This window comes from Brachyhypopomus gauderio, chromosome 16 (assembly GCF_052324685.1).
Source record: "Brachyhypopomus gauderio isolate BG-103 chromosome 16, BGAUD_0.2, whole genome shotgun sequence".
Taxonomy (NCBI): Eukaryota; Metazoa; Chordata; class Actinopteri; order Gymnotiformes; family Hypopomidae; genus Brachyhypopomus; species Brachyhypopomus gauderio.
The window spans coordinates 15,804,861-15,814,317 of record NC_135226.1 but is presented as its reverse complement, the minus strand read 5'-3'; the positions used below and the strand labels follow the sequence as shown (position 1 = coordinate 15,814,317).

Genomic DNA, 9,457 nt, shown 5'->3' with positions numbered 1-9,457 from the left:
ATATAGTCAAAAATCATGCTAAAACGTTCTCTAACTTAATGCATTAATGTTTAAATTTAGTTTGAGTAGTCCAACTAAGCACTTAGTCATTAAGTAAACGCACATGTACTTAAGTCAAGCGGGTTAAACTGCTTCTTGAATAAGAACACAATTGGATTCGTGCGTGAAAGTTACGCAGTTTTTTTGTGTACGCAATAACCTACGACGATCGTGCAGCGCTATACACATACCGTCCCGCGTAGCCGAACGTGCGCGTGGAGGGAGAAAGAAAAAAATGACGTAGCGAGCTGAGGCTGCGCGGCGCAGTGGAGCTCGCGCTACGAAGTTTTCGGATACGAACCCGAGGGCGTATTCGTCGGTTTGACGACAGTTACCAAATAAAACGTTAAAACGGTTCACATAGGTAACGGGGAAGTTTACTATACTATGTTTGAATCGCTCCTCTGTCAAATTTCGCTTTCGTTGACGTTCTTGACGTTCCTCAAGGTGATTATAGAAAACAAAATGAAATAAAAATGCGAATACGTTCGCCAGACAACCTCGGCACCTTGCTAACTAGCTAGCTAGCTAGCTAGGTTAGCCGCCTAGCTAGGTTAGCTAACCTCGCTTTTTATAAACGGAGCGGTTACGCGCGTCGACGGTAACTGGCGCATCCGACAGCGATCGTCGGTTTGGTAACGGCGGTCATGTCGTGTTTTATTCACTGGTCAGTTCACGTTTGCGTCTGAAATACCGACTAGGCGGTAGCTGTACAGGCTACGATGGCGTTTCGTCGGGTTTTCGAAATGTCATAGCACAACAAAGAAGCAGGAAGCGTTCGGGCATCGGCGAGGCGCCGTGTGATCCGTCGTCAATTAGGTGTAATGGTTAATTTAAAGCCAAAGGATGCAGGAAAGGCGTGCGTTGGGATGATTCCTTCCTTCTGTGGTTTTAAATATCCGCTCCGAGCATAGACGGAATAACAAGCACACGTGTCTTACATTAATTAACGCATCTTCTTCGTTATTTGCGATTAATTAAGGCAGATGGCAGATCTTTAAAAGACATCTTAAATACATCTTAACACTATGTCTAGATATATGCTAGATAACATTATTTGATAGATTTTAGTTGAAGCTACGATTATTTAGTAATTATTTAGTTGTTTAGTAAAAGTTTGTGATCTAGTAAACTACATAAAACTTACAGCATTTAACATTAGACTTGGTTACTTTTCTAATTATGTTGCCAATAGCCCTTGCACTGACGTTACGTTATGCTAGGGGAAATGTACTGTTAACAACGTTCTGTACTGTAGATACACGAGAAAGCAAGCCTCGTTATCCCTACATCCATGTTTTTGCAAGTTACGCATACCATGTATTGCAGAGGTAAGTTCCAAATTCAGTTGTCATTAATAACATGTGTAGGTTTATTGTGCCATTTTGTTTTCCATTAGGTGGGTATTCTTTTAGACTCGTGTCTAGGAGGCTGAGAAGGCAGAAGGAGGATGTCTGGATATCCCTATTCGTACTCCAGTCCTGTAGGGGGTTCATCGCGCTTCAAGAAAAGAAAGTCTCGCTTTACCTTCCCTGAGGTCCAGCTGCTGCTCACAGAGGTGAAGAGGAATCGCCACATACTAGTTGGTTGGTATAATTTAATTTACTGAACATATACCTTTTTTTCTCTCTCTTGATATACTTTGTTTTGTTTATGTATGAAAAGTATTATTATATAGCTTTAGAATTATTTGTTTAAAATCACCATCTATGGATTTTAAATGTCTAATGTTTACTCTGGATCAGACTATTTGATATGGTCAGTATGAATTTACATAAGCGTGTACAAATTTTACTTATTGAATAAGTGTCATTATGCTTCAGACTTCATACACATAGTCTGTTTATGTGTTGCAAACAGGTAAATTCAACCAAGGTGTGTCCAGCGATGTGAAGAAACGAACGTGGGCAAACCTCACGGCTCGCATCAACGAGATCAGCGAGTGCCACCGCGAGATCATCGAGATCATCAAGAAGTGGTCGGACCTCAAATGCGACACCAAGCGCAAAGTAGCGGCCATGAGGGCCTCGGGCCTCTCGGCCAGTCGCATCTCCCAGGAGCTCTCCCCCACCGAGACCATGGTGCACCAGATCCTGCAGATGCCAGTCCCTGCCGACAAGGGCAGGCAAGGGGCGGGCCGTCCCTCGGACGAGGCCGGCGGGTGTGCCCGTGGGATGCCACTGCACTCGGCCAGCATGGCGAACGGCAGACTGCCCGCCCCGCCGCTGCCCGTCCACGTTCCTCCCCCGCTGCACGCCGAAAAAGTGGAGCAGGATCTGCCACTGTGTAGGTTCCCTTTGATCTGACCCTCTTAGCCATGTTATTGTGACCAGAGTGCATGAGTTATTATTTAACAGTGCACTATTTGATTGTTTTATGTTGTCCTTGCGATGCAATAGATGACTCTGTAGTGCCCCTTAGTGACTTCCATATTGAGACGCTGTCAGGCGTAGAAGGTAGGCTGTGTACCTATGTCTTTGTACCTCGTATTACACAGTTAATAATGTTTCATGTGTGGGACTCCTTACATTTTTGCGTTTCCTTCCGTCACCAGACCAAAGCCTACAGATATGTGAAGGACTACAGCGATCTGATCAATGTAGAGTGTTCCACGACCCTCCCAGCGCCGATGCGGACCGCGTTCAAAGCGAAGCCCAGCCTCACGTCCCCATCAACGTCATGGCCGACGTCGGGACCCCCACCCGCCCGCCGCCCCGCCCCTCCTCGTCGAACCCCAGCGCCCTGCAAGTGCACCTGGCGAAGAGTGCCTCCCTCAGCCTGCAGGAGCAGCAGGCCACCACGGTGCTGATGGGGGTGCTGGCGCGCTCGCTGGAGTCGCTGTCGGAGTCCGTGCAGCGGCTGGCGCAGACGCAGCAGGCGTTTGCGCGCGACACGCTCCGTCTGCAGCGAGACACGCTGCACGTGCTGCGCGACTTCTCCTCCAGCGCCCTGGGCTTCATGCAGGATAAGGTCAACGGGCGGCCATAGCGCACCCCCCACCCCCCCGTTCTGTCCGTGCACCGCGGAGCAAGGGCAACAGCCAGCGGACCAATCGGACAGTACAGGTGTTTTCCTCACAAGGGCGTGACCACGTTCCACTATAGTACCAGTACTTCCTTTACTGTATCCAGGGAGATCACGAGACTGGATTCTGATGCACTATTAGCCCTGCTGACTGGGTACTTATTTCCTTAGAAATAAGGTTTCTCTAAACACCAATGGAGGAGAGCAGAGAGGAAAGGAGGGCATAGAACAGGTGAAAAGTAGCATTACTAGCGAAAATTGTACCTCAGCCAAATGAGAGCTTATCAGAGATGGCTCTGTGCTTAATAATGATTGGGACATTGACAATGTCCCATTTACTTTAAATTTACAGAGCTTTATTTAATGATGCAATGCAAGTAAGCTAATTTAAAAGTACTACAATGGTTTAAATTATGAGTGACATTAAAAGTATATTTATCTGAACTGCTCAGACAGTAAAATAGTCAACATATGGATCATACCACCTGGATTGGAAATCCTTCCTCTCTGTGCCAGTTCTCTGGTATGCCAGAGTGTTAACTTTGCAATGCTTCCTTCCTGAACTAAAGGTTACAATTCAAACCTTAAATACATGTCTGCACTCTATAAATAGAGAACATGGTATGTAGAAAATGTGCAGTTCTTTTAACTTTCATGTTAAAATGTATGTTTTCTGTAATTACCTTCAGCTGGTCTCAGTTGTGATTGGTTATGTATTTTTATTTTTTCTCTCCAGGTTCCTCCTCACAGTTACCATAGAAGTTTCAAATATAAATAGGATTTGTATGATGAAGATTCAGATTACTTTTTTTGTTTGTTTGTTTTTTTTGGCTGCTCTTCCAATAACAAGGAAAACTGTTAAATGTTTTCCTACTATAAATTCTGCTGTAATGGTTTTAATAAATGAAAATAAACATCTTGGTTCAAATGATGATGGTGAGGTGTTTTGAGGACCATTCTCATTGTCCATACCTGTTGCTGTGACGCTTCAAGACCGAAGTAATCGCCAGTTTGTAACTCAATCTGTGACTTGAATAAATAATGGCTCTTCCGGGCTCTCCATAGCCACTGTTATTGCCGTTTGCATTTTGAAGGACAGAAAAGGCACGGTCTTAAGGAAACCTTGACGAAACACTTTGGAAGTGCCATTAATTGGTTTGAATATGAACCCTGAGTAGTGAGTATATTTTGTGTATTGGGATGTGGGGTGGAGCGTTTGTATTTGAGCTTCATTTAGTTGAGTTTGTTGCTTAAAAAGTAAGATCGAGGTTCCCACGTCATCGTTTTGTGAGTAATGTTCACCCAAATTTTTAATTAGCCTAATCCTAATGCATTTGTATTAGTAAAGTTGTAGACTACTATGTTCGTATGGCTAATGTCTAGTAACTCAACACAAAAAGAATATATACAACTGTGTTGATATTCTAAAATGTACATTGTTCAGTATGTTACCCAAAACACTACCTGTGAAAATGTTTTCATATAAACCAGCTGCAGTAGCATTCTGAAAAGAATTCTAGACATCAAAAGGCTTGTTTTCAGCAGTGTCATGGTTTCCTTTAGTGACTACTTGTTCAAGCTACTGCTGATTGGAGACTCTGGAGTTGGAAAGTCATGTTTATTATTACGTTTTGCGGTAAGCCAAACGTGTCAATGAAAATCCATTCTGTAGTCACTCTGGTACAGCATGTTAGACTAGATGTGGACTTATTTCATTGTCAGCTATGGAAATTGATCCTTAGAAATTGGCCTGAAGTGTTTGGTTGTAGAATTGGGACAGATTTTGATGTCTTTGACTAATGTGAGCTCATAAAGCATGTCAATGCCAACAGGATGACACCTATACTGAAACTTACATCAGCACTATCGGTGTTGACTTCAAAATCAGGACTATTGACATGGATGGGAAGGTTGTTAAACTGCAAATTGTGAGTTAAAACTATGCATACCAAAGATTTTTTGCTAATATATTTTGGGAGTGGGTGATGCCTATACAACTGGACATAAACAATGATTTCATGTTTCTCATAAGTAATGTATGCTCTAACAGAATATAATTTGATCTTTACAAATGTATTTCAGAATTATTATTTACATAATAATGTGTTCTAAATCAATATGTATATTTATTAATTTAATAAGTTTACATTTAAGCTGTTATAATTTATCCAGGCTTAACACTTCACTGATACCCTTCAAGGCATTGCATGCATGCATAAAATAATGACAAGCAAGCTTAAAATTGATACAGCTAAAATTTATAGCTAGGACATTCTTTCAAATTTCTTTTGTGTTTTTGTGTGCTTTCCATTAACATGTGAAGACAATGTGCTCTTAAAAAACACTTTCAGTATTTTTAACCTGATCATATCACAGTGGGATACAGCAGGTCAGGAGAGATTTCGGACCATAACATCCAGCTATTACCGTGGTGCCCATGGGATTATAATTGTATATGATGTCACTGACCAGGTAATTACTAGTTTGAGTTATGATGGGAGTTTTTACGTGAAAATAGCTGAGATCATGAAGGTTCTTATGATTGCAGGAATCCTTCAGTAATGTGAAACAGTGGTTGGAGGAGATTGACCGCTACGCTTGTGAAAATGTCTCTAAATTGCTGGTGGGAAACAAAAGTGACTTAACTTCAAAAAAGGTGGTGGACTTCACAACAGCAAAGGTGTCTGATCAAAGATATACAGGACTTACAGCACTCTCCCTCTAGGATACAGGTTAAATGTGAAGCCAGTGTCCTAATATTCAGTTTTATATGATACACAGTATACAATATTAGTTACATAACATATTGTGTTTCTTCTTCAAGCTCATTTAACACAAAGGCTTCATGTGTATCCAAAATTTAAACTTGAGCATTTAAACTTCATTGATACTTGTAGAAATTTTCATGTTTGACACATCTCAACCCTTTGATTATTAATTGTGTCCAGGAATTTGCAGAGACACTTAACGTCCCATTCCTGGAGACAAGTTCAAAGGATGCAAGCAACGTGGAGAAGGCGTTTTTAACACTAGCTTCAGAAATCCAGAAGCGGATTGGGGCAGACAGCATTCAGAATGAGACTGTTAAAATGGGATCCAATATAAACAGCGCCCCCCTGTGGCCGGGAGGACAAAAGGCAAAAGGAGAGGAGGTCCGAACCTGTTGCTAACAGATTTCATATGGAGAATGTTTAGCGTGAAATTTTGTGAATTAATGCATTTCACAGTTTTTAATGACAGTAATTTTTCTTATTAGTTAGTTCTTGTCTTTTAGGTGATATGTCCCATTTACATCCCATCTTTGCTAGATTTTGTTTTAAAAGCCTGATAATAAATAATATTCCTTTTTATCTGGTAGTGGTATACAAGCGAAAAGATTTTGGTAATACATTTTGGTAATATATAATACATTTGGTCATTTTGGTAATACAAGCTCAAACCAGAGCAAGTAAAAGTTATACTAATATGATCACAATTTCTTGTTTGCATTTGTCAGTGTAAACAGAAACACAATTGCCATATTTTAATAAACTGGGAATGCAAAAATGTAGAAACAATATTAATTGCTAGAAATGTTAGCTATTAGATTCATGTTTGAATTTTTTTATGAAGATATAACAATCAGTAAATCACATCTATGATATTTAATCATGACACATACATGATCAGTTTTTTTTTATATTCAAATATTGTAATGAGCTCAAATTCAAATGCTGGTTTTATCAAATGTTAGAAGTGCTTTTTATGCTCAGTTACACAATTCTAATTGGTATTTTAAGTAAGCATGTTAGTACGTGTTAAGCATGTAGTTTTTATGCTAAATATTAAGCATTTAATAATCATTTATAATGGGCATTATAGGCTAAATGATTTATACTGAGCAATATAAGTCTGTGAATATGTAATCTTTAGTTTTATGAGCAAATTAGCCCTTTGTAAAACTATGATATTTGTTGAGTAAAATAAGTTATTACTTTTGGGGGGATACATTTTTTACATCAAATTTTATGTTAAAACATGTCCAAGCAAGCTTATACCATATAGCACATTAGCAGAAGCAGATGCATTGAGTTAAACTGAGTTTTTAAAGATGTTTTTTCTGCCTTGATTTTACATTTCAAACACGTCCTGCTCCTAACTCATAACAGATACAACCAGGACATGTCTTCTCTACAAATGCATTATCTTTGTGTTTATACAAAAACACATTTGAACATTGAAAATTTCCAAAACAAAACAAATGATGATCTTATGTGTGTTTTAAATACACTACTTCACAAACTTGTCTATACTTCAGACAATAAAAAAATTAAGCCACATTATAAACATTTTATTTGCTTTGTAATAGCCTAATGAAATTTCAGTACACGTGATGAAGTGCAATACAGTGAAAACACTGCCCTCCAGTGGACAAAACTCAGACCACCGTGTACAGGCTATTCAAGCTAAATCATGAATCCAAGTCAAACGTGACACTTGTCCTAATGACATAAGTGATCCACTACAACAATGTTCATGTGACAGAGGCAGCGTTTGTATACTTCACAATTGTTTTCTTTTACCAGATTGCATATAAAAATACATTTCGATGTAGTAAAGGAAAAATTGATATTTCCCTATATTAATAGCTTTATGTTTGAATACACCTGTTTGTTTCTTAGTGCAATGTCACCCCATCTATAAATTACAATACATATGCAATTGAATTGGAGACCTTCGATTTTTTTAATCTGATATCATTTTTCTCAGAACAAGTATGTCAAGAAATTCTATCTCAGGATAAATCTGTATTCCATGCCAGATATCCACCTTTGAAACTCTACTAAATTACTCTATAATGCTACAGTGCCTGCCCCAGCAATGGGAGAAGCAGTGAAACCTGTCATTGCTTGGACATGCACTGACATATTCTCAGACTGGGCAACCCACCTGCTCCAGGTGTTCCAGCAGATCCACTCACGGGCCACAAGTAATGATAATGACCCAAAGAGATCACAACAAAGACTTCTCGCTGCGGGCCACACTGTACTGGCGCACCAGGAAGGCTGTTTGTGGGATGGAGCGAAAAAATTAAGTGGATGATGTCTGCACAACTTGGCTGTGGTGTCATTGCTCACCTCCGTGTAACCGTCCTGCAGGTTGTGCTCTGATCACTCCTTGGAGCTCTGCCTCGACCCAATCCTGCCACACATAGGAAGGTATTCTTCCTTGATCAGCAACACCTGTCCCACCCAGCCGCCAAAGATAATAGGGTGGGGGGGGGGGGGGGGGGGGCTACCAAATCCTTTCGTCTTTGGCGTTTTTTCACACGATGCGATTGGTGCTGGACTCATCTCTAACTTTCAAGATTTATTTACCAAAACCTTCTAGAAAAGAGAAGAACTTCAAACTTCAATACCTGTGCTGATACTGTTGTTATTACTAAGCCGTTACATTACAGTCCCTTAGATAACTTGCTATGACTAGTATTTTTTTTTACCTTATGCATTTTCTACTTGTACTCTAGTTTTTATATTTTAAAACATTTAAACATTTAATGTTTTAATTGTTTTAATGTTGTAATATTTTAAATGTTTTATGCTACTTTTAGCCTACTCAACCAACCTTTGCAAGTGGCATTAGAATGTAAAAAGGCACAAATTCATGGGAGAGGCACTCAACTTTGTAAAGTTGTCCTCCATTTGATTTAAAGCTAACAAATATGCCATACGTCCTGTGGCCTCCACTAAACCTGCTTTGGGAGACTGAGCTGCCCAAACATATTCAGGCGTTCAACCAAAATCCTCAATGTACTGTATTCAAAGACTCAGTACAACACAACATAGAGTTAAAAGTTCTTTGAAATGTATAAAGAGTTAAACAAAATGTTCAAAGGAATCTGTGGGAATAAGGGTCCTAATTCACTACATTTTACTATATATATATATATATATATATATATATATATATATATATATATATATATATATATATATATATATATATATATATAGTAAAATGTGGTGTATATATATATATATATAATGTTGTTACTCTATATATATATATATATATATATATATATATATATATATATATATATATATATGCGTAACTGTTCAAAACGCTTATGATTTGCTTCTTAATCTTGATTATCTACAAGGCGACTCATCACTTTAAAAAGAATACTAGTTTCCTTCAAACATTAGTAATATTAGGTGATGTTAGGTAATCGCTAGGTCTTCTCTGGCTCTTTCTTGGACAGGCTCTGTTTGCTTTGGGGTCAGTCCCATGTGTGGTCATGTGGCCTTCATCACAGCCTGCACTGCCCGGCTGATCCAGCACTGTAATATTCTCTTAGGAAGGATCCTGATTACTCTGTCGTGTTGTTCATTTGAAACTCTCCATTAGCTTT

At 39.3% G+C, this 9,457-nt stretch overlaps 2 protein-coding genes across 6 annotated transcripts; both read left to right on the top strand.

Moving 5' to 3' along the window:
* Positions 1-195: 195 nt before the first annotated feature.
* LOC143478221 (uncharacterized) lies at positions 196-4,127 on the top strand. Of its 5 annotated transcripts, none has more exons than XM_076977186.1 (5): positions 196-403; positions 1,439-1,625; positions 1,900-2,325; positions 2,439-2,495; positions 2,594-4,127. In XM_076977186.1, exons 2-5 carry the CDS (start codon positions 1,490-1,492, stop codon positions 3,025-3,027), a joined length of 1,053 nt encoding a protein of 350 aa, XP_076833301.1. In that variant the 5' UTR covers positions 196-403; positions 1,439-1,489; the 3' UTR covers positions 3,028-4,127. The 5 variants fall into 5 exon arrangements, with proteins under 5 accessions (XP_076833301.1, XP_076833303.1, XP_076833302.1 ...); XM_076977188.1 differs by having other exon boundaries at positions 1,410-1,625; XM_076977187.1 differs by having other exon boundaries at positions 196-486; positions 1,410-1,625.
* Positions 4,128-4,130: 3 nt separating this feature from the next.
* On the top strand, positions 4,131-7,223 carry LOC143478222 (ras-related protein ORAB-1). The gene is made up of 6 exons (XM_076977189.1): positions 4,131-4,240; positions 4,627-4,699; positions 4,896-4,991; positions 5,440-5,535; positions 5,612-5,743; positions 6,012-7,223. The coding sequence occupies exons 1-6, from the start codon at positions 4,227-4,229 to the stop codon at positions 6,231-6,233; spliced, it is 633 nt and encodes a 210-aa protein (XP_076833304.1). The 5' UTR covers positions 4,131-4,226; the 3' UTR covers positions 6,234-7,223.
* The last annotated feature ends 2,234 nt before the right edge of the window (positions 7,224-9,457 follow it).